The sequence below is a fragment of the Zingiber officinale genome, chromosome 9A, assembly GCF_018446385.1.
Source record: "Zingiber officinale cultivar Zhangliang chromosome 9A, Zo_v1.1, whole genome shotgun sequence".
NCBI lineage: Eukaryota > Viridiplantae > Streptophyta > Magnoliopsida > Zingiberales > Zingiberaceae > Zingiber > Zingiber officinale.
The window spans coordinates 100309549-100334770 of record NC_056002.1 but is presented as its reverse complement, the minus strand read 5'-3'; the positions used below and the strand labels follow the sequence as shown (position 1 = coordinate 100334770).

General features: G+C 36.4%; 1 protein-coding gene across 1 annotated transcript; it reads left to right on the top strand.

Moving 5' to 3' along the window:
- Positions 1 to 20986: 20986 nt before the first annotated feature.
- LOC122021231 (superoxide dismutase [Cu-Zn]-like) lies at positions 20987 to 21517 on the top strand. The gene is made up of 3 exons (XM_042579327.1): positions 20987 to 21100; positions 21234 to 21335; positions 21440 to 21517. Exons 1-3 carry the CDS (start codon positions 21025 to 21027, stop codon positions 21493 to 21495), a joined length of 234 nt encoding a protein of 77 aa, XP_042435261.1. The 5' UTR covers positions 20987 to 21024; the 3' UTR covers positions 21496 to 21517.
- Positions 21518 to 25222: the final 3705 nt, after the last annotated feature.

Sequence of the window (25222 nt, the reverse complement as noted above, 5' to 3'; positions counted from 1 at the left end):
CAATACCTCTGTTATTATGGAAGTACGTGCTCTTAATCATGATATAATAACAAGCACGTATACTTAATATTTATTTCTTTAATTTATCAAAGGGTGCGATTTAGTTCGATAAATCAATAGGCCTGATAATTTGGAAAATGATATTATTTATATGGTGTATTGTTGATTATAGAATGAAACTGTGTCCTAGTAATCTAGGTTGATGATGTCCCCTTGAGGAGCTCAGAAGGATTGTCATGTAAACCCTGCAGGTGGACTTAGTCCGACATGACAATAAGGTTGAGTGGTACTACTCTTGGAGCTAGATATTAATTAAGTGAGTTGTCAGTAACTCATTTAATTAGTGGACATTCAATATCTTAAACACAGGGAGATTAACACACTCATAATAAGAAGGAGCCCATAATGTAATTTGGCATTGGTGCGGTAGTTCAATGATAGCTCTTTAGTAGTATGAGTTATTCTTGATGAACTTGAGTTGGGTGTTCGGGGCGAACACAGGAAGCTCAAGTTCATCGGGAGACCATAACGAATTCCTCCTCTCGGTCCCTATTTGTAACGACCCGTCTTCTACTACTAGGCTGTAAGGCCGATCGCTACAGTTATGCTGAGCTAACTGTGCGGAAAACTGATCTAATTTAAATTTTAGTTGCTGACTGATAACTAGTCTTGGTTCTACATGTACTGAAGGATGTAATCTAAGGGATCCAAGGTGTATCCTACATCCCCTATGGACTGGAAGCTGACTTGCTAAGTTTCTTGGTCGAAACTGAACTTCCCAATCGATCCAGACTGAACTGGGCCGATTGCGCTCTGTTGGATCGATCCATGGATCGATCCGGACTGCTACTGTGCTCGGGTGATAATCTGGATCGATCGGCTGATCGATCCAGGCTCACTGATCGATCCAGTGATCGATCCAGCGTGCTGCTGTGCACGGGACTTTATTTGAATCGATCGGCTGATCGATCCACATAAGTCAATCGATCCAATGATCGATCAAAACCCTTTCTGTTCGCGAGGGATAGCTTGGATCGATCGACCGATCGATCCAGAAGCCTTCTATTCGCGATAGAATGTGACTGGATCGATCGGCTGATCGATCCAGGAGCCTTCTGTTCGCGGAATCAGCCCTCAATCGATCCATGGATCGATTGAGGATCCCAGATCGATCCATGTATCGATCGGAGTTTCTGATTTCGCACTGGAACTCTGATTTCAGCACTAGTTCGTGCCAAAATCTCACACAACAATTACACAACTACTAATAACTATTCTATCATGCATTGAGCAACATTCAAGACATAATATAATGCATGTTCACTAATTCATACCATTAACCATACTAGAATGCGAAGCATAAGGGAAAAGAGAACAAGACTTTAATAACTAGACTTGCTACAAGTTCTAATGCGTAGTAAAATAAAACTAGATCCCTAGGATCTTTATTCCAGGTTCCTTCCACACACATCTTGATCTGCATTGCCCTCCAGCCTCCACTAATCCACTTTTCTTTTACCTGTATTTGCAGTATAAGAAAAGTAGCATCTATAAGCTAAAAAGCTTAGTAAGAAACCATCTACCTCACAAAAACATGCATACGATGCAGATATGATTTTTAAAACATGCTATTTGAGATATACTGACTAGGCTAAACATGGCATGGCATGTGATCATACAAGCATAGCAATCAAGAACTGAACATAAGCTATCATAATGTATCAACAAGGAAGAGCTAAACTGAAGCTGAAGCTGAAACTAAGCTGATGCTAAGTTCACCTGACTGACTTATGAGAGTTTAAAGAGAACTATATATATATAATAGGTGAAAATACTAAACATGCTGCTGATGGGCCCTGGCAACTGTACTTGCTGCGAGCGCATCCCTATCTAAACCCGGGATTGCAAGTTCCGAATCTAGTAGGGTTTACTAGGTTAGCTAAAACTAGGGACGACTATGGGAGTCCAACCCAGTGGATGTCTAATCCAGTACAGTGCCACTGCTGAAAATAAAATACTGAATGCTATATACTTATTTTGCTGAATCTAGGTTATCTGAACCTAGAACTAGGTTGTCTGAACCTAGAGGCTACTATGGGAGCCCACCCATTGGACTGTAGTCCTACATAAATAAATCTAATTTGCTGTTTTAAATGCTTCTAGTGCATTTAATAGGTTAATTAAACTGTCTATTACTGAGTTAGACCTTTAATCGAGCACCTAGGATGCTCTAACTCTTCTCCCTATTAGGGAGACCACCTCTAGGCACCCGACAACGTCTAACCTCCTATCTGAAGAGGGAAAACATGCCCGGCCCATCTAGAGGTGCTCTACTAAATCCCTAATCTGCGAAGAGAGTTAAATACACCCTAGATATCAATAAAAATCTGCATACATCCTAACTAAAGCATAAAAACTCAAACGGAAGCTATTATATTGCAGGTGAGGGGTTTCTTACCTCCTATTCATAATTTCTTACGATTCTATTAGCTAGAACTCCGGTGGAGATGATCTTCTCAACGATCCGCTCGCGTCTACGTGTTCTTCTCGCGAAGGGGAACGTCCTCGTATCGAAGATCTCGCTGGAAGAAGTTCCCTTGGCCCTTGGGGCTTGGTGTGTCGTGAGAATGAGGAGGAAAAGAGGGGCGCCGGCGTGAGGGTTTGAGAGGCGAAGGGATTTGGCGTGAGGTTTTGTGAGGAGAGGGCTGCCGAACCAAATTGAACCAAACCCAACTTAAGTTCTTAATTTATATTAAGTGGATTATTGTACCCAACTCTAATATAAATATAATTGGTTCCTCTTTCTTTCAGCTCGGCCCTGCTGGGTTCACCGGTTACTAAGGCTAACTAAAGGTTTAGCGGACCCGAGAGGTCCCGGGTTCGATTCCCGCTTAAGCCTTTTTATTCTTCTAATTATTTTTGCTACTTCCGCTACTCGGAAAATTCCGGAAAATAATCTAAAAATTCCAGAAAAATCATAGAATAATTCTAATGCAAGTTTGAGAATTTTCGGGCGTTACACTATTGTAGCCTCTTATATAAAGTCTTATATTCACCCAAAGCCTAGCCTCTTAGCCCATGCTAGGGGCCGACCCCTATCCTTGCTTGGAGCCCAAGCAAGGGGCCGACCAAGCCAAGCTTGGAGTTAAGGCTAGGGTCGGCCAAGCCTTGCTTGGTGCCCAAGCAAGGGGCCGACCAAGTATGAAAGGAAAGGGAAATTTTATTGAAAATAAAATTTTGATAAAATCTTTCCTTTTATGTTTTCATCCACATGGTTTTAAAAGAGAGTTTTAAAATTTTAAAATATTTCCTTTTATAGATTTTCTATGAAGGATTAAAAAAGAGATTAGATATCTTTCCTTATTTGTAGTTATCTATAATGTGAAAGAAAGATTTTAATTTTTTGACAAAGCTTTCCTTTTTGTAACAATGATATAAAAGGAGTTTTATTTTTAAAATCTTATCTTTTATAGATATCCATAAAAGGATCTAAAAGAGAGAGATTTTAATTTATAAAACATTCCTTTTATAGCTAACCACAAAAGGGATATTTTAAAAGAGAGATTTTAATTTTTATTTAAAATCTTTTCTTGTTTGTTTGATGAGAGGTGGTCGACCATGCCATGAATATTAAAGGAAGTTTTATTTTTTGTTATAAAACTTTCCTTTTTTGGATTCACCAAGGATTATAAAAGAGAGGGAGAGGGTGCATTCATGAGAACACAACCTATTCTATTGTTCCTCTCTCTTTTCCTTTGGTGGTTGGCCCTCTCCCTTTCTCTCTTCTCCTTTGTTTTTGACTTTGTGGCTGGCAGCATCTAATCCTCTAGGAGTCTTGGTGGCCGGTTACTAGGAGGAGAAGAAGAAGAGAAAGGAGGCTCTCTTGTCTAGATCCCTTTTGTGGCCAAAGCTTGGAGAAAGAGAAGAAGGCTTAGGTGGATTTCTTCTTGGTAGATCGTCGCCCATACGACGTCCAAGAGAAGGAGAGGAATACAATAGAAGATCAAGAGGTTTTTGTTTACAAAGAAAGGTATAACTAGTTGTCTTATTCCGCATCATACTAGTTTTTCTTTGTATGGATTTTGAATTACCAAACACGAGAGGCTAACGATTCTAGATAATCGAATTTATGTTTCAATTTTGTGTTTCTTTTGTTTTTCGATATTGTGATTCTATTGTTCTTAATGGTTAATCCTAGGGTTACTATAAGGAGATTAAATATTGAATTTCGTTGAAAGGCTTTGTCTAGGAAGTGGTGGATGATCTCATACCCAAGAAGGCCTAGTGCCTCGCCATGTTTAACTTGGAAGTCGATCCTTGAAATAAATATTTAATAAACTTTGTAACATGGGTGGATTTGGATTAATAATGTTAAGCATCGTTTGCGATCCAAGTCTAAACCTCTAAGAACAAATAAGTTGAATTTGGAATCAATAATGTTAAGTTCTGTTTGCGATTCCAAATTTAATTTTTAAAGAACACAATAGGTTGTAAGGAAAGGTTCGATAATTGTACAAAATTTTTGTACAGGGGAACTAGTACGATATTTCGAGTAGCAACCAACACAAGGGTCGCTGCGGTCGCCTGGCAACGCTGGCTTGCCGGTCAACGCCCCCTGTGATGCCTAGGGGGCATCTACCGGTCTCCTATTGCCGTCGGCAGCCGCTGCCGGCTCCTAGCGGCCGCTGCTGGCTCCTAGCGGCCGCTCCCGCTCCCGGGCCTGATAGCCGCTGGTGGCCTTGGTGGCCACTGTCGGCTGCCTGGCGACGTTGCCTTGCTGGTCGTCGGTGTTAGAACTTTCGAGCCGCAAAAACCACTTTTTGCGTTGCGGAAACCCCGAAGTTCTTAGCCATTGGATCCGTGCGAAGATAAAATTTTTCATGTACTTAGTTTTTCTACTCTAGATCTACTTTAGATCTACATGTCAAGGGATATACCTTTGAAGCGAAGCCCTTCGCAAATCCCGCTCGTCCAAGGTTCTTTGGATCTCAAGTGTGTTCAAGCGGACACACCTCTAGAAGTATCCACATGAACAAGAGATGGAGAGAACAAACTAAGAATGTGCTAGCACCCTTAGAAGTCACGACAAGGATGAGAGGGAGGGAAGAAGAGAGGAGGAGGAAGATCACTTGAATGAGCACACCAAAAAGTATTCACACACTTGTAACTCCTCTCCTCTTTAAGTGGTCGGCCACTCATGGAAGACCAAGAGTCATAGCTCTTGGTTTTCCTCATGAGGTGGCACACACTTGAGTTAGCTTTGATGATGTGGAACACCATCATTGGCCGGCCCCATGCTATGTCACAAATGAGGTGGCAAATGGTCAAGTCAAACTTGACCCTTCATCTTCCCTCTCAAGTCAAGTCAAACTTGACCTCTTATCTCCCATGGTTGAACAAATCCAACCTTTGATTCAAGTCAATTTTGATTTAATGAATCTCTATTCATTGAATTAAATTGACTCAATGAATCATAATCTAAATTAGACTCATTGGACACATGAATCAAATTGAGTCCAACTCAATTAGTTTAATTTGGATTACTCTTAATCCAATTTGGTTCATCACATGAACCTAATCCTCTAGGTTCATCAAATGAACATAATCTCCATTTAATTGCCCTTTGTGTGTGACCCTATAGGTTCTTGTAACGTTGGCAATGTTCCTAAACCCATTTAGAAACATAAGTAATGAGCGGTATCTAGCAACACATCATTACTACCCAAGTTACAAGAATGTTGAGATCCAACATCACCTTGTGACTACTAATTGTGACTCTCATAATATATGACAATGTCCTTCTATTCTTGACATCTAGATTGATCAATTGAGGCATAGACCGTGTCATCCTCTAATCAATCTATATCTTGAACTCCAAGTAGACTCACTCTAATCAAATGAGCTCAATATCTCATATTGACTCACTTGGGCATGACCATGCACTTAGTGGTCTCACTCGATCAAGAATCATGATGTTTCTCCCGTCATATAGGAGGGATAGATCCCATCTACATCACTCACATCCCTCCGCATAATTTGTAACATACCCAATAATCGCCTTTATAGTCCACCCAATTACGGGCGACGTTTGACAAAGCCAAAGTATGCAACTCCTTATGTAGGGAACTATGGTGACTTCAGGTCCAAGGACTAATAGTTATACTAATAGTCACATGAGAAAGTATATGCCACTCATATAACGATCCATGATACTTTCTCATGGCGGATCATTCAGTATACATTCTCCAATGCGTACCCATGTGCCAACTTGATATCTCTATATCCATGACTTGTGAGATCAAGTCATTGAGTTGACCTGCATGCTAGTCTCAGCGCATTAACGTTGTCCCTGAATGTTAATACTTGACTAGGAATGATTAAGAGTAGTGTTCTCTATATCATCTCACTATCGATTCAACCAATTGATTGATATAGATAAGAACCTTCTACTCAATGATGATATTATACTTAGTTATTTGGCACTAATACAAGTAAGTATAATAACCATAAAGAAATGTCTTTATAAACATATAGGAATATGATACATCAAGTTCATACAGCAATCATCACATGATTGGCTCTAGGGCTCTAACTAACAGTCGACCCCCTGTGACGCCTAGGGGGGTTGCTGGTAGTCTCGTGTTGCCATTGGCAGCTGCTGCTGGCTCCTAGCTGCCTCTGTCGGCCCCGGCGGTCGTTGCCGGCTCTTGTCGGCTGCTGCTCTCCATGGGTGTCGGAGGATATAATTGTTTTTGAATCTTATATACAATTGTAAATATTGTATTGTTGCTTATGTAGGTTTGTACATCGACGCGGTTTGGAGAGACACTCGTTGTTGTTCTCCTTTGTCAGGTATATATATTTAGACTTGTCTATTAATAATGATAGTAATAATGATACTATGTTTGTCTACTGTACTATCTCTTGTTTGTATTTTGAGGCATCTTCAGTTATGTTCTGTTCCAAGTCAAATTCCTCCCGGTGACTGTGATGATGGTGATGATGGTGATGATGATAATGGCGACGGTGGTGATTCTTCATAAATTTATGGTAAATTTTATGTTTGAATTTTTTTCATGTCATGTTATAGGTGATTCTATATTTTTATTTTACCTTGATACATTACATCTTATGTCATGTTTGGTATATTTTTACAAGTACATCATTTGTCATAATTGTACAAAAAAACATTCAAAACAATATTATGAGTTTGACATTGGTAGGTTAATAGTCAACTTTCTAGTTCTTCCATCATTTTTATTCAAATAACAATGAGATATCTGATAGTGTTGATTTATCTCTATTTGCTTATTGGATCATTCCCAATGACATGGTTAATGTGTCAAGGTGTCCTATGCAAAAGCTATTCATGTTCTCAAGGATTCAATATGCAAACTATAAATGACAGTCTCGTTTAGAATGCTCAAGAAATTTACTAGTATCCAAAATGCAAGAAAAAATCTTTGATGTATGTTTTATAGTGTAGATCAATGTGTTAGAGAAGTGTGATTGAGGCTACCTACACTTTATAAACAAAATTCAAGATGCCAGTAAGATACCTTTATAAATTTTAGCATCACTTGATCAACTTTGACATTAACTTCTCATATTCCGCATCTAAGTCATGCATTGTCATTTGTTCTACAGAGGAGATAGCCCATGGTACATTTCCAAGGCTCTGTGCGGGATCAAAATTGTGAGGTGGCATCGTTTAGAATGCTCAACAATGTACAAGAAATATGAAACAAAAGATTAACTAGAAACATGAGTCTTGAACAAAGGATATGAATTGCAAACAACTTTAATTTCACGTTGATACTTTGCATTTTATGTCATGATGATACTTTGCATGTTATGATAAACAATCTTAGTAACAAATTTCATTCATGTATGTAAATGTTAGATATAGATATCATTAATATGTTTGATACATTTTTTTTAGTTATAAATGTTACTTATTGCTTGTTTGTAATTTAACGCAGGAAAAGAAGCATGGGAGGCGACTGAAGCTCCTGAGACATGACGATATGTATTTTATGACGATATGTATTTTATTTTCCTTTGGATGTCTTATTACATTTGTTGTTTAGATTATGATAGAACTTTCATGTTTGGATATTATGAGCTGTTGAACTTGTTGTTTGGATTTTGGTTAGTTGTATATATGAATATGATGTGTTTAGTTTTGGGATGATTTGTTGAACTTGTTGTTTAGATTTTGGTTAGTTAGTTGTATATATGAATATGATGTGTTTAGTTTTGGGGTGATTTGTTGAACTTGTTGTTTGGATTTTGGTTATTTGTATATATGAATATGATGTGTTTAGTTATGATGATTTGTTTGGATACAAGATATATGGATGTGTTGGATATGATGTGTTTAGTTTTGGGATGATTTGTTTAGATATTGGATATGGATGTATTGGATATAATTATTGAAGATGTTGTAAGTGCAATATGTAAATAGGATAACAGAAAAATCAAGAAAGATTTTTGATTATTTTTTTGGGACAAATTTTGCGACAAATCTATTTTTGTCGCAATTTTATTGTAAATTTGCGATAAATGATTCGTTGCAAATTTACGACAAATATGAATTCGTCCCAAATTTCGTCGTAGATTTGGGACAAAAATTAGTTTTTTGTCGCAAATTAAAGAAACAACTTTTGCGATGAATCAATATTCGTCCCAGAATTCGTCGTAGATTTGGGACAAAATTAAGTTTTTCGTCACAAATTAGGAACAATTTTTCGGACGAATCCAGATTCGTCTCAAAATTCGTCGCAAATAGTTTTCTCTACTCGACGTGGTAAAAGTGACCTTTTTAGGACGAATCCAGATTCGTTGCAAATTTGCAACGAATCTATATTCGTTATAAATTTGTAACGAAAATATGTTTTTGTCGTAAATTTTTGACGAAAATAGGATTTTTTTTTTTGCCTCTTGTAATTTGTAATTATGCAACGTTTTTTGCCATGAAAAATTTTCGTTGCAAATTTGGGGCAATGTTTGTCTCAGATATGAAATTTGCAACGAATAAATGTTCGTTGCAGATTTGCAACGAATTCTGCGACGAAAATTTAAATTTGTCGCAAAAATTTCTAACAAAAATTATGTATTTGTCGCCAATATTTTGCAACGTCATTTTTGGGACGAATATAATTTCGTCCCAAAATTCATCGTAAAATATTTTGGGATGATTTTTTTTATCAAATTCATCCCAAATTTCATCCCTAAATAGTTTTTTTTTTTTTTTTTTTTGTAGTGGTTACAATCGCTAGTGAAAAATCTGCATCAAATATCGTTTGCCAATATTTTATTATTATTTTTTATATATTTTTAAGGAGACAGATATTTTTATGAATAAGCGAATCTTTTGATAAATATAAAAGTTTGAATGTGCTTGTTTTAGGTATTTTTAAAACTTGTTGCTGAACTTGAATCGCTGAATAAGATTGCGAGGACATATCCTCACACTGTAAGTTGTATAACTGATCAGACCACTCTTTTGAATAGGTTCGTATATATGGGCACAGAAAAGCATTGCCAATAAGTGATCTCGTGTGAGCTGATGCAGGCAAGCGCGGCTCGATCGGCTAGTTGACAAATTCGTTATAACTGGGCTCTACAAAGGGAGGTAATGCTAACGAAACAAAGCTCAGATTCACAGTTGTTGACTAAACAAATGGATCTACTGCGGGTGCAATCACACTGCACTATTGTTTCAATCCAGTGTACTGCTTGTTATTATTATTTTTTATTGCACAATAAATCCTAATTCAATCAGGCGCATTGTAACAACTACAAAACGTAATCATTATAAACATTGAAATTATAATTGTTATAAATCTTATTGCAGCTATGATTTAATTATTATTATAATATATATTTAATTTATTCATCTAACATTCACATTATAACTATCAACAGAGTCACTCTATACTTGTCTTGAGCTATACCTCAGCTCAAGTGAAGGAAAAAAAAATATGACCAATATTCCTCAACCACGCAAGTAAAAATTAAGATGTTATTTCCATTTATTTTTCTATTATCATTTTTTATTAATTCAAAATGTTTTAATTTTTAGAATAGTTCTGGGAGATGTGATCACATATTTATACTACGTATGTTTGATAAGGTATTTCTTGTCTCCACGGGCTAACTAAGTTTGTAGTCTGGTGGCATATTTGTTAGATTAGGCACGGATCAATTTTCAAGGATTTAATCGGTCTAAGTTATACCATCTCATCTAAGCAAGATCACTGTATATCATGATTTATCTGTCTATATTTTATCATGGGCCCAATGTACTATACCATTTGAGATAAACGATATCACTTTTTATCGAATTTGACGAGGCATAGTCGTCGACATGGCCGCCCTAAGTTATCACTGCCACGATTGGATTGGCGTGTACTCTACGCTGGCATACCCTTACGTCGAGGTCGGAGACAGGCGGCTATGTTTTGAGGTCCTTCGCGAGACGCTTGAGCATAACCTCACACTGCACTCGTGTACCAACTACCTTTACCTCACCTTGGCAGAATGCTATCTAACATCGATATCAACGGTCAAACCCTTCGCCATGACTCCCAAATTTTTAATAAATTAGATATTTAATTTAAAATTTTCATAAATAATAATAAAAAATCATTTAATAAAAATTTAAAATAGGATGAAATGTACGAAAAGACAAGACGGGCTCAAGTAAGTGAATTTGAACCTTTTCTATGGCATCCTTACGAACTTAGCTAATTTAGGATCAAATCAATCCATCTCTAATTCTTGGATTCATTTCTAACTGTAACAGCCATGTGAAAATGCAGTTACTATCATTCAAATTTATTCTATTCAATAATAATATTCATACTATAAGAGTTATAAAACTATAGCTATTATAACGACTTCAAACCATTTAAAATTTAATATGTATAACAAAGATAAGAATATGGAATAATGTATTTGAGCACATTTTTTAATTGAAGTTAATGTGATGTCTCGTCATTTTAATAAAAGGATAAAAATAGGAGTACTATTTTTGTCCAATTTTCTTATGGAGAACTTTTTGAAATACGTCTCGATCAAACCGTTGGTCAGCGATCCCCATCGAAATTCCATAAAAAGGGCCGTTTTCTCACCGTAGTTTTTTTTTTGAATTTTAAATTGACGAGCATAAATTTTTACATGCCATATAATTTATCCCTTATCTATTTTTCTTTTCAGTTATTATGATTTACTTTTTTTGATATTGATTCTGAGATAAGTGCGAGGGTGAAGGTGCTAGGTGAACTTTTTATTTATTTATGTTATTTTATTTTAAATTTTTTAACACGTGATATGACTGATATTATTAACTTATTGGCAAGTCAGACAAGAATCGTGCTTGGATTCGTATAATCTGCGCGCCCAGGACCATCGAGTCAAATAAATGTCCCACTGTAAATTTGCGGCGGATGGAAGTGTCAAGGTCAAGGTAGGACGCAACGGCAAGGCATTCACTCCACGCCACAAACAGGTGACGTGTCATCCGGATTCCGCGCAGGTAAACATCAGGCGGAGAGGGTTCTACTGCCCGAGATTATATTCAGACGGATGGATAATTATTGGATTCACTTTTGTGGCAACGCCCTGCCGATTGACGTAGATGATTTTTAGAGTGATATGTCTGAAATAGATTTTCAATGGATGCAGAAGTTCTCTAGATTATTTTACCCTTACATACGGCGAAGCACCTTATAATTGATTTATCTATCTAATCGGAAGCCAACGATATTGAACCGTCTAAAATGAATATTATCATCACGTCGAGTACACGTTTTATATTGCTTTCAAAAGTTTGCTGTGTTCCTTTTAAATTCAAAAAAAAATTCAAAAATTACTGCCGTAAGTCAGGAATTATAATCTACCTCAATTATCGGATGAATAATTACATATAAAAAAAAATTAAAATAAACTCTCTCTCCCAACTAAAGTCTAGGCAGGCTAACACCAAAAAGAATATGAAATATTCCATCTTTAGTCAGTCCCTATGTAACATAGACTCTGCCTCCCAACTAAAGTCTAAGTAGGCTAACACCACAACCACAACAAAAAGAACACCAAATAATGATTGAAATATTCGGTCACACTAATTTTGGCCGTCAATATTATTTTAACGACAGATATTTGTTTTCGTTACTAATTAGTGATTAAATCTAATTTCTATCTCTATAATTAGAGACGATATTAAAATTTGATCGCTAAATTTTGTTAGGACACTTCAGTAAACTAGAGAGGGGGATGATTAGTTCCAATAACTTCTTTGATAATTTGTTGCAGTGGAAAACACTCAAAGCAATGATAACACCCGAATTTACTTAGTATTCATCTCAATGAGATGGTTAATCTAAAGATCCATACAGAGTACACTCTCAATATGAAAATACTCTTTCTCGAAAATATTCCAGAGGTGGAGAAACCTCGTACAAGCTAAGCTCTAAACAAGAAAATACAATAAGGAAATAAATGAACATTACAATGAATACCTTGCTTGATCTCTTGTAGTTTGTAGATGTTTCTTGATACTCAAAAATATGGTAGCACTTTGCCTTGAATCTTCCAAGAACAGGCAGTGAAGAGTGGAGGAGAAGAGTTGTGTTTGAATCTCGCCAAACGCTTTTATATGTCGCGGTTTAGAGTTCCCAACCGATTGACCTTACCCTCAATCGATTGTCACATCAGATTCGAGTGATCCCAGCTGTACAAACCTTGCAATAGTTTTTTTTCGCGTCTCCCAACTGATTACCCAATTGATTAAGTGCTTCTTGATCGATTACCCAATCGATTAAGAATGTCTGTGTGCTCTCACGAAAACTCCTCTCAATCGATTGCTCAATCGATTACTCGGCTTCAATCGATAACCTGATAAATTTAGAAGCCTACTGTTCGCTTCGCGAACTTCTCCCATCGTTTGAGCACCTTCTCAATCAATTTAGCGAAATACCCCTTCAATCGATTACTTGACTTCAGGGTGAATCGATCACCTTATCAACTCACCATGTGTGCGTCACGTAGAGATGTACTCAATCGATCAGCTGATTGATTGACGCAACTCTCAATCGATCACTTGATTTATTGCCCAACCATAACTTGCTTAACCCAAGTTTAGGATTCCCCTTACCCAATCTCCAACCGTGACTTGTTGGTGTTGGAATGTATACTAAAAGCCTAGCTTTTTATATAAACATTTATTTAGAAATAAGAATCACAATGGTCAAAAATCTACATTTATGCTAAGTATAGTTGTCTATTTAATTTATATTATAGATAACATGGTGTGAGGAGACACATAGAAGATCATGTTATCAGTTCATTATAAATTATAAACAGTTGCTCACAACCAAGATGGAATGAGATAAACCATTGGAGTGGTTGTAGTGTAATTAAGTATTAGTTTATCTTGACTAGTAAATTACACTAGTACACTGTGACTGTATTGACTATGACCATATGAGGTAGTTTCTTTTTACACTGATTCTTTAAAAGAACAAGACCTCTGTTATTATGGAAGTGCGTGCTCTTAATCATGATATAATAACAAGCACGTATACTTAATATTTATTTCTTTAATTTATCAAAGTGTGCGATTTAGTTCAATAAATCAATAGGCCCGATAAGTTGGGAAATGATATTATTTATATGGTATGTTGTTGATTATAGAATGAAATTATGTCCTAGTAATCTAAGTTGATGATGTCCCCTTGAGGAGCTCAGAAGGATTGTCATGTAAACCCTGCAGGTGGACTTAGTCCAGCATAACAATAAGGTTGAGTGGTACTACTTTTAGAGCTAGATATTAATTAAGTGAGTTGTCAGTAACTCATTTAATTAGTGGACATTTGATATCTTAAACACAGGGAGACTAACACACTCATGATAAGAAGGAGTCTAAAATGTAATTTGGGATTGCTGCGGTAGTTCAGTGATAGCTCTTTAGTGGTATGAGTTATTATTGATGAACTTGAGTTGGGTGTTTGGGGCGAACACGGGAAGCTCAAGTTCATCGGGAGACCATAATCAATTCCTCCTCTCGGTCCCTATTGTAGCCTCTTATATAAAACCTTATATCCACCCAAAGCCTAGCCTCTTAGCCCATGCTAGGGGTCGACCCCTAACCTTGCTCGGAGCCCAAGCAAGGGGCCGACCAAGCCAAGTTTGGAGCTAAGGCTAGGGCCAGCCAAGCCTTGTTTGGTGTCTAAGCAAGGGGCCGGCCAAGTGTGAAAGGGAAGAGGGATTTTATTGAAAATAAAATTTTGATAAAATCTTTCCTTTTATGTTTTTATCCACATGGTTTAAAAAAAGAGTTTTTAATTTTAAGATCTTTCCTTTTATAGATTTTCTATAAAGGATTAAAAGAGAGATTAGATATCTTTCCTTATTTGTAGATATTTATAATGTTAAGAGAAAGATTTTAATTTTTAAGAAAACTTTCCTTTTTTTGTAACCATGATATAAAAGGAGTTTTATTTTTAAATCTTATCTTTTATAGATATCCATAAAAGGATTTAAAAGAGAGATTTTAATTTATAAAATATTTCTTTTATAGCTAACCACAAAAGGAGTTTTAAAAGAGAGATTTTAATTTTTATTTAAAATCTTTCCTTGTATGTTTAAACATGGTGTGGTCGGCCATAGAGAGGAATAAAAGGAAGTTTTATTTTTTGTTATAATTTTTTTCTTTTTTGGATTCACCAAGGATTATAAAAGAGATGGAGGGGTGCATTCATGAGACACACAACCTATTCTATTGTTCCTCTCTTCCATCCTTGGTGGTCGACCCTTCCTCTTCTCTTTCTCTTCTTCTTTGTGGCCGGCGACATCATCTCTTGTGGAGCTCTTGGTGGTCGGTTGCTTGGAGGTGAAGTAGAGAAAGGAGACATTGTTTTCTATCATCCCTTGGAGCATTGTGGTGGTGGCCGAAACTTGGAAGCAAGGAAGGCTTTGGTGGATTTCTTCTTGGTAGATCGTCACCCGCACAAAGTCCAAGAGAAGGAGAGGAATACAATAGAAGATCAAGAGGTTTTTGTTAACAAAGAAAGGTATAACTAGTTGTCTTGTTCCGCATCATACTAGTTTTCTTTGTATGGATTTTGAATTACCAAACACAAGAGGCTAACGATTCTAGACAATCGAATTTATGTTTTGATTTTGTGTTTCTTTTGTTTTTCGATCTTATGATTCGATTGTTCTTAATGGTTAAACCTAGGGTTACTATAAGGAGATTAAATATTGAATTTCGTTGAAAGGCTTTGTTTAGGAAGTGGTGGATGATCCCATAGCCAAGAAGACCTAGTGCCTCATCATGTTTAACCTAGAATCCGATCTTTGAAATAAATATTTAATCAACTTTGTAACATGGGTGGATTTGGATCAATAATGTTAAGCATCGTTAGCGATCCAAGTCAAAACCTCTAAGAATAGATAAGTTGAATTTGGAATCAATAATGTTAAGTTCTGTTTGTGATTCCAAATTTAATTTCTAAAGAACACAATATATTGTTAGGAAAGGTTCGGGACTTATACAAATTTTTGTATAGGGGAACCAGTACGATATTCCGAGTAGCAACCAACAGTTGGGACTTCTCCTCCAAGTGTCCAGTCAACGTTTTGACTCACTTGAACTTTGCCTACTTTCCATTGGACTTCCAATCACCAAGTGCAGTCCTCCTTAACCCACTTAGATTTTTCTCTTGCCTAACCGTAGTTAGGACTTAATCTTGCCAATGTACGGTTCCCCTTGACCCACTTGGACTTCCCTTTGCCTGCAGTTAGGGCTTTCCTTTGCCAACGTGTGATCCTCCCTAATCCATTTGGACTTGATTGCCTAACCGCAGTTAGGACTTTCTTTGCCAACGTTCAGTTTTCCTTCATCCACTTGGACCTTCCTTTGCCTAACTGCAGTTTGGACTTTCCTTTCCAATGTATGATTCTCCTTGACCCACTTGAACTTTCCTTTGCCTAACCACAGTTAGAACATTTCTTGCCAACGTGCGGTCCTCCTTGACCCACTTGGACTTTTCTTTGCCTAACCACAGTTAGAACTTTCCTTGCCAATGTCCATTTCTCCTTGATTCACTTGAACTTTCCTTGCCAATGTGAGGTCCTTCTTGACCCACTTGACCTTTCCTTTGTCAATGTGCAATTCTCCTTGACCCACTTGGACTTTCCTTTGTCTAACCAGAGTTAGGCTTTTCCTTGCCAATGTCTGATTCTCCTTGATCCACTTGGACTTTTCTTTGTCTAATTGCAGTTAGGCTTTTCCTTGCCAATGTCTGATTTTCCTTGATCAACTTGAACTTTCCTTGCCAATTATGTGAGGTCCTTCTTGACCCACTTAGCCTTTCCTTTGCCAACGTGCAGTCCTCTTTGGCCCACTTGGACTTTCCTTTGTCTAACCACAGTTAGGATTTTCCTTTGCTAATATACGATCTTCCTTAACTCACTTGGACTTTCCCTTTTCCTGACTCTCGAATTAGGACTTTCCTTACCTAACCTCCGAGTTAGGAGTTTACCGTTGCCTAACCCCTAGTTAGGACTTTACTAGTTAAGTACTGATCCTCCATGACCTACTTGACTTCTCTCTTGTATGTTCAGCAATATATTGTCTAAACATGTTGTCCACAACATATTGTCCAAATATCAAAACTCAAACTTGAATCCACTCGGGCTTAGTCAAACTGGTTAACCTTGACCCGGGAAACTATTGCACCAACAATCTCCTAACAATCTCTCCCTTTTTGATGTTTGACAATATGTTTAAATTAGGCTAACCCATATTAGCCTAACTCCAACTTCATCCCATGCTCGAAGCATGACTGTGAGTTTTTAACTTAAACCCCACATTTTCCTCCATTTAACACACATAAAAAATTCTTCCCGTTAAGGGTCAATTTTATCAAAGGAATGAAATGAAAGTCTCATACTTTTTATTGTATCCTATACTAACCCTTGAACATATATCACATGTTCAACCTTGAGATTATATCATATGCTCACCCTAGAGCACTCATACATCTACAATAAAGCTTTTAATCTTCCATTGTCTCCCTTTGCTCAACCTTGAGCATTCATAACAATGAAGATTCTCAACCTTCCATTGTTTCCTTATCCCAAAAATAAAATTTAAATCATGCTTTTAAGGAGAAACTCTCCCTCAAAACATGCATCAAATTTATATCATTGTACCAACAATGATTTGAAATTCCTAAACCTTTAGGATACCCAATATTTGAAGTTTTGAGGTTCAAAATTCAACTTTGAAACTAAACCTACTCCTAAACTCCAAGTTAGTCTTCTTTAACCATTTATTTCTTGTTATCATCAAGAAAACTATCCTTAAATACTTGTAAATGAATTTCTTAGAGTTAGAGACAGTTAACTCGACTAAATGTGACTTAATGGACTGAAATCAGTCCATTTAAACCAAAATTAGCCTTCCTAATGAATTAGTTTCAGCTACCAATCGATTACAATCTCTCAGAATCGATTAAAGTTTGGATTCAATCAATTATAACCATCTTAATTGATCAGCTGATCGATTCAAGAGCTGCTTAATCGATCACTTGATCGATTCCATGAGCCTCTATGCTCATGGAAATAACCTTTAATCGATTGACCAATTGATTCACATCTAGGTGAATCAATTGCTTAATTGATTGGCATTTCTAAATTTTTCTGATTTCATTTTCAGATAAAAATTTAAAAATCCCTATATAATTCTACGATTTTCTAAAAATTATGAAATTTTATGTAAACATTATTTATGTCATATACTATTACGGAAAAATAATTTTCTATGATATCGACCCCTATTTTCAAAGATTGATATAAAATTAAAAACCATTGAAAAACTTTAATGCTTCACTCTATTTTGTGTCCAATTAATCAATGGTGATTTCTATCAAAAGATAGAATTCACCAAGGTTTTCTAAAATGATTTTGAATTTTTTTTTAAAATAAATTTTCAACCATATTTTTTGGGTTAAATGCACATAACTTGTACATTAACTTTATCAATGATTGGACTTCTCTTAATCTATTGTTAAGATGAAACTTAAACTCAAAAGATGCACTAAATTAATACCTTGAGTTTTGTTCTTCCTCCTAACATCTCACTTGTATCTAGTGTATCTCAAAAATACATATAAGTCAAGCCTATGGTTCTTGTGATATGTACAATAGGTTTTTCCTAAAACTAAGGGATCATGCATATCTAACTAGACATTTAGACTTTGATCATCTAAACTAGGATGTCAATTGATGCCATTGTCCTTAATTATAGGAATTCTAAAATAATGCATGAAAATGATTATGACATACATCAAATGTATATTTTTTGAAGAGAAAAACTATATAAGTAATGATGTATGTATGACATGATATATGACATTTTTCATAAACATATATGAATGCTAAATATGATGTCATGACACATGATAGGACACAAAATCATGGAAAATTTAGCTATCTAAGTATCACTAACTAATCGCTAAATTTGAAGATAAACCTAAGTTGCTCTTATCCCTTTAAGAAATTGTCAAAATCCCAACTTGACATTTCCTTAACTTTTATTCTAATTTTGCCAATTTAATTAGGTCCAAATCTTCAAATTTTGGAAAATTTTACTCTTCCAAAGAGTAAATATTATTCCTTCATTTTCAAGGCGTAACATTACCTTGAAAATACCTTAAAGTGACAACTTCACCAAGGTTGGGTTAACTACCCTTCCAATTAGAGTTGACACTCTCTAAACCCTTCTAGGGTGTAGAGAACACACTCTTAGGAACTCAAAACTTATTGGTACTCATTGGGTGTTCTAGGTATTCATTAGGGATAATGTACCTTGATACCTTCTTGATGACCTTCCTAAGCTTCTTAGAAGTCTTGGTTACTCTAGTCTCCTCACAGTCAACTCTAGGGATAACTTCCCTTGTGACCTTCTTAGTGACTTTCTTAGGCTTCTTAGAAGCCTTAGCCACACTAGTCTTTTTAAGGTTACTTCTAGGGATAACTTTCCTTGTTACTTTGACTTGACTCCTAGACTTAGGGTTAATTCTATAGTTATATGAAACTCTATGGTATGAGAGCACATTCTCTTTGTCTATTAGTTTGTTATCCAAATCTCTCTTTCCATTCAATGACTCTTGCGTATCTATCCCTAGATTTTTCTTCTTAGGTCCTTAGACACTAATTGTCATTTTCTTAACGCTCTTCTCTAATTTATCAAACATTGACCTCAAGACTTAATTTTCTCTTCTTAAATCCTTGAATTTAGATTTTTCTTGATTTCTTTGGGCTTTTTTATTTTTAAGCATATACCTACAATCCTTAGAGTTCTTGCACAAATTGTTATCTACCTTCCTAACCTTAGATGAGGTAGTCCTAGCATGAAATGATTGATAATTAACCCAAGGATTTTCATGCTTTCTATTTTCGTGATAAATGTCATTAAAATGATAGAAGTTATTTCTAGCATGCTTTTTATCATAATTTAAGCAAGTGCCATTAACTAATGACACCTTAAGCTTGCTCTTGGAAGATCCTCCTTGACTTGAACTTCCTCTTTTGTTAAGCCTTCCCTTTGGACATTGATTGCGGTAATGCCCCTTTTGATTGCATATGAAACACATAATGTGCTCCTTGCCTTTGTGTATCATGGGTAAGACCTCCTTTAACTTTTCCTTGTCCTTGGATGCTACCTGGGTCTTCTTCTTTCCTAATTTAGGGCACTTGTTCTTGTAGTGCCATTTTTCTCAACACTCAAAACAAATAATATGATTTTTATTTTTAATGTATGAAATTGATATACCTTCACAATTTGTGCTTTCTTTTTCTGTAGAGGTGGCACCATCTTTTTCTCATTGCACTACAACAAAAACCCTCATAGACATCGGTGGAACAACAACAGTTTTAAGAAAAAATCGATGTCTTTGAGTATTTTACACCGGTTTTTCCAAAAACCGGTGTCTATGAGCGCAGATTTTCGCTCATAGACATCGGTTTTTTAGCCGATGTCTATGAGCGCCCTTTTTTTCGTTAATAGACACCGATTTTAACAGCGGTTTTTTAAAATCTGATGTCTATGCACCAAAATAAAATAATATAATTTTTCCACCAATACTTAGCCAAAATTTTCAACACTTCACTCTTCCCTCCAAACCTAAACCTATATCGCACCGTCCACCGTATACCGTCGCGACGCCACCACCACTTTCCTCCTTGCCTCATCTCCCTCTTCCCCTTCCTAGATCTACGAAAGATGGCATCTTTTTTGTGGATGGAGGATGATATGCTACGGTGCTGCGGTAGCAAGCGTTTCGCCAAGGAGCTCGCCTCCACCTCTCCCTTTTCTGACCTCCACCACGCAATCCAGTTCGCCCACGGGATCTGGTTCAATAAGGTCGCACTTTTGACCTCTTCTTCTACCTCTTTCTCTTTTTCAGTGTTTCTTTTTTATTCTTCCTTCCAACCTCACCACCTTTCTTCTTCCATAATTCTATCTTTATATTTGCTTTTGTTTTCTTTAATCTGAATCTCTTATTTCTGCCCCGTTGTTGTTTTGGTGCTCGATCATCTGGTAAATCTCATTTCTTTTTTCCTTTAATCCATTTATCAAAGGTATACTTTCCGATCTGAAATTTGTCTTCCATCGTATTGTTGTTTTGTTTTCGATCCTTAGGCTTTATCTTTTTTTTTTCTCGATTTTAACTTATGCGACTGCTTTGATTTAATTTGGTGAAGAAAAAGTGGAGTTTTCTACTGAGATTTGATGGGTTCTCTATCTATGATGGAGCGAGAGCTGATTTCGTCTCGAGTTTGATGGTATTTGTTTAGCGTTTAGTCTGGCGATTGTTGAGTTGCTTTTCTTTTTGTATCTGGAAGACGAGATCGATTATTTCTCATCTAGTGGCGATGCTACTTATTTTGAGACCTTTAATGATTCTTTAACCTTGTGTTTGATGTCTGCTGTGTAGAACACCTAAGGAAATGGTGAAGGCTGTTGCTGTCTTGGGTAACAGTGAGGGTGTTAAGGGCACAATTTACTTCGTCCAGGAAGGAGATGGTGAGAAATCTCTTGAAATACTACTTGTGGAATGCTAAATTCCTTTCAGATCTAGGGTTTCAACTTCAACCATTTTGATTTTTCTGTGAATTTGTGATCCGATCTAATTTTGGGATGTAAATCTCTATGATAGGTCCAACCACCGTCACCGGATCCATCACTGGCCTCAAGCCTGGGCTTCATGGCTTCCATGTGCATGCTCTTGGAGACACCACCAATGGATGCATGTCAACTGGTAAAATTATTTACCTTTTCCTTCATGGCAATCTATTGAGTTGCAAGTTTCTGATTGAAAGGATTAAATTATTGATTATGTACTCATGCTCTTGTATACTGCAGGGCCTCATTTTAATCCTGCTGGAAAGTTACATGGTGCTCCTGAAGATGAAAACTGACATGCTGGTGATCTAGGCAATGCCACTGCTAGTGAGGATGGTAAGTTACTTTATCATCAGCTCATGATGTTACTTTTGTTATCTATTTTTACCCATATTTACTATAACTCTTTTTCTCGTAACAAAAAAAAAATCAAATGATTTACCCATTTACTATAACGCATTTACTATAAAATGATTTATGCAGATTGAGGCTTTAGGAGGTCAGACACTCACTTATGGAGGAGATGTTTCAAAAGAAGAGGATGTGGAATCCATGGTCAAAACTGTTAGTAATGAAGATTTCATAGATCTGGCTTCTTACAATTTCATCTTTGACTTATTTTATTGCATGTGCAATTTTTTTGGGGATCAGTTGACATTTTAGTTAACAATGCAGTTGTCTGGAATTATACTTATGTTCATCTTGTCATGAGACACACTGTTGATGAGAATGAAAAAATCACAATGGAAGGAAGTCATTGACCTGAATCTTACTGGTGTCTACCTTTGCACACAGGCATGCATTTTCATATCTTATTATCTTGCAATCTTTTATGATGAATACTTATTTCACCATGATGGCATTTCTCCTGCAGGCAGAAACAAAAATTATGATGAAGAAGAAAAAGGTATTCTCTTCATATATATATTTTTAGCAGTTGGTTACCAATTAGCTAAGTCATTCAATATAGTATTTAACCTGAAGGATTTATATCTATATGAGCAGTTGGCTTGGTAAAAACCATATTTATGATTATTCATTTGTTATTAGAATAGACATTGTGGATTTCCAGAAGTAAATCTTGTTATTGAGTTGTCAAAATGTTGCTTCTAATTAAACCCTATCATTAAAATTGATTATTACAAGGAAGGGAAAATGCTACTAGAAGAGCTAGAAAATAATTTGGAGGAAATGGATAGAAAAAGATTTCTCAGTTTGTGATTTCTAGATAAAGAAAAAATGGGAAATCATTTGATGTGATTGTTCTTTTATTTTGTTGATCCTTAGCATTAGCTAAGATCAATGTTCCCTTTGGTTCAAATACTACCTAGACCAATCAAGTGTTTGGTATACCTAAATTCTGGAAATAATGGTGCCAAAATTGTTGGAACATTGATGATTTAGGTGGATGGGATGAATAGATGGCATGAAGTTTTCGATAAAACATAAGTCAAATTAAGGTTAGTAGCAAATATGCATGTGTGATAATATCAAGGCTCAGAATTTGGAATCGTGCTAAAGTTTTAGACTTTGACTGAAATGATACAATTTCTTGTTTCATCATGTGGTGTTGGTGTAGAGTTAGAGAGGAAGGAGATAAAAAAGAAGAGAAGATAACTATATACCTAACTTTGATCTGTGTCCGTAACTTCTAACTTTGTGTCCATGTACAGAATTGAGATTGTATTATATGAATACAAGGTACAAAAGGATAACAAACATTATTAATTCAGCTTGAAGTATTTTGTAGTGTGTCCAAAATTTTTGGATTTCAATACGGCGTGATACTTATCAACATGACTAACACAATAACTTAGGATACATTACTTGTTGTCCGACATTGTACAATATTTTATTAGAACAATATTTATAATATTCAGTTTTGATAATTTATTAGAATAATTTATTAGAACCATTTTAAAAACTCGTCACTACCTTAAATAAATTCAACATTTACATTCATATAATGATAATTCAGATAGGTTCACAATGGAACTAATAGAATTTTTTGGGAAAATGTTTAAAATGATTTAGTATTCCAAATTCTAATAAAACGCATATTTGCAAATGAAAGTTCAAAAACTTTGTATGGAAATATGTGTTATGAAACTTGAAGTAGCCAATACAAAATCCATAACTTTGTAAAGTTGCATGCTGAATTATGTTTGTTGTAATTATCAGGTGCATTCTAAATTGGTGATATTTAACAGGTGAATTCTAACTTGGTGATAATTAACAGGTGAATGCTATTGTGCAGGGGTTCATTGCATCTGATATGACAGCTAAACTAGGAGAAGATATCGAGAAAAAGATTTTGGAAACTATTCCAATGGGTATGTATGTTTTGAAATATTCATTCCTTGGATATACCGAACTATCATATCGCCTTCACAAGTATCGAAAATACACTTGCTAGATTTAAAAAATGAACTATCGCCTTCACAAGTATCGAACTATCATATCGTCTTAACTCTTATCAGTTCACTTCTATTAATCTCTTGGAGTTGGATAAATATTATTACTTTTGCTTTGATTCTGTTTAATTTTTATCAAGATTGTAGTTATATCTAAGAGGTCAAGGAATATGCAGGCCAAGGTTCTAGGTGCTCTCTAGCCCACATTTTGTACCTCCTTTGAGCTGGAGCATTATTTTTTCTAGAAGAATTCATGTTCCTTTTCAATCTCATGTTTAATGAACCTTTTAATAAATTAGTGTTAATGTGAAACAAATCTTGTGCTAGAATCTCTCTTGTGGTTACCAGAAGATTCCTCCTTTCAGCAACAATCATTTATATGAATCCATCCGAAACTTCATCTAAAGACTTCTTTTTTCTGGTCGGCAACATTAATCTTTCACTAATACATGTTTTGGTATATTGTCTTTCTTTTCTGCATCAAAATCATTTATTTGGTCGCTGTCAGTTCCTAAATTAGGCTAGCTTCACTCAGAAAATTCTATCATTTCACTGCATAATTTTTGGTTCTGTTCTATTTGCTCAACTGCATTAGATCCCAATAGAGCCCAGTGCTCTCATGGGCTCCGTGTAAACAAATATTTCTTTTTCTTTTCCAATTTGGAGCTAGTGTGCTATTATTGTAAAATACCGGAAAATAGGCGAATATTAATAAGGGAATTTTCTGGAATTTTTGGAAATTTTTCGGAAATTTTTCGGAGCTCGTACGGACGAGTTAACGGGGATCAAGATGGGGCCCGGAAAAGCCTGTTTAGGCTACCCAGTTTTAATAAAGAAAAGTTTTATTTTCTTTTCCTTTTTCCTTTTTCTTTTTCTTTATATTTTTCTTTTCTCCTCGTCGAAGCTTTGCGCCTGAGCCTCTTCTCCTCGTGCGTTTTCTTCTCTTCTTCCTTGCCCTAACCGTCGGCGGTGGTTGCTCCTTTCCGAGTGTACAAAACGGAAGGCCGACTCTTCTCTTCTTCATTTCCTTCATTGCGCCGCCGCCACCTTACTCTCGATTCCGCGGGTTGTACCCTAGCCGACGCCTTCTTCCCTTCACCGACGCGGATCCAGCCGAGCCCTAGCGCCGGCTGCCACCCCTGTGCCTTGTCGACGCCACCATCCTTGTGCTTTAACGCTGGCGACGCTTGGGCGAGAATCGGTCATCGCGACTCCTTCTCCTCTTTGGGCTCGCGACACAGCCGATTCCTTGCTTCTGCCCTAGTCTCCAGCCGCGTGCCCTATTTGATTCTTGGAGGTAAGTTTGGTCGGAATTAGGTTATTGTTTGACAGTAATCTCTAGTCTTGATCTTGACCCTCTCCTTGCTGCCACTCTAGGTCACGGATTGGTGGGGTTTATGTGCTTTGAGGGGTGTTTCTGATTTCTGGCAGCAACCCTTCCTGTCGCATTTTTATATCCAGCAGTGATCTCAGCCGTGAGGTGAAGTTTTATGCTGTGGGTTTGCAGTCAAGGCTGCAATTGTGATCGTGAGGTGCATTAGAACTTGCTGTGGGGTTGTGCTGTGGTTGGACAGCCACTCCTTTCGGTATCTACTGGCTTCTGCAATGG

Excerpts from the sequence above, each read along its gene's own strand:
- LOC122021231 (XM_042579327.1), top strand. The coding sequence starts at position 21,025 with ATGGTGAAGGCTGTTGCTGTCTTGGGTAACAGTGAGGGTGTTAAGGGC. Across the intron at positions 21,101-21,233 it reads CTTCGTCCAGGAAGGAGATG|GTCCAACCACCGTCACCGGA; the intron begins GTGAGAAATCTC and ends TCTCTATGATAG. Across the intron at positions 21,336-21,439 it reads CAATGGATGCATGTCAACTG|GGCCTCATTTTAATCCTGCT; the intron begins GTAAAATTATTT and ends TGTATACTGCAG.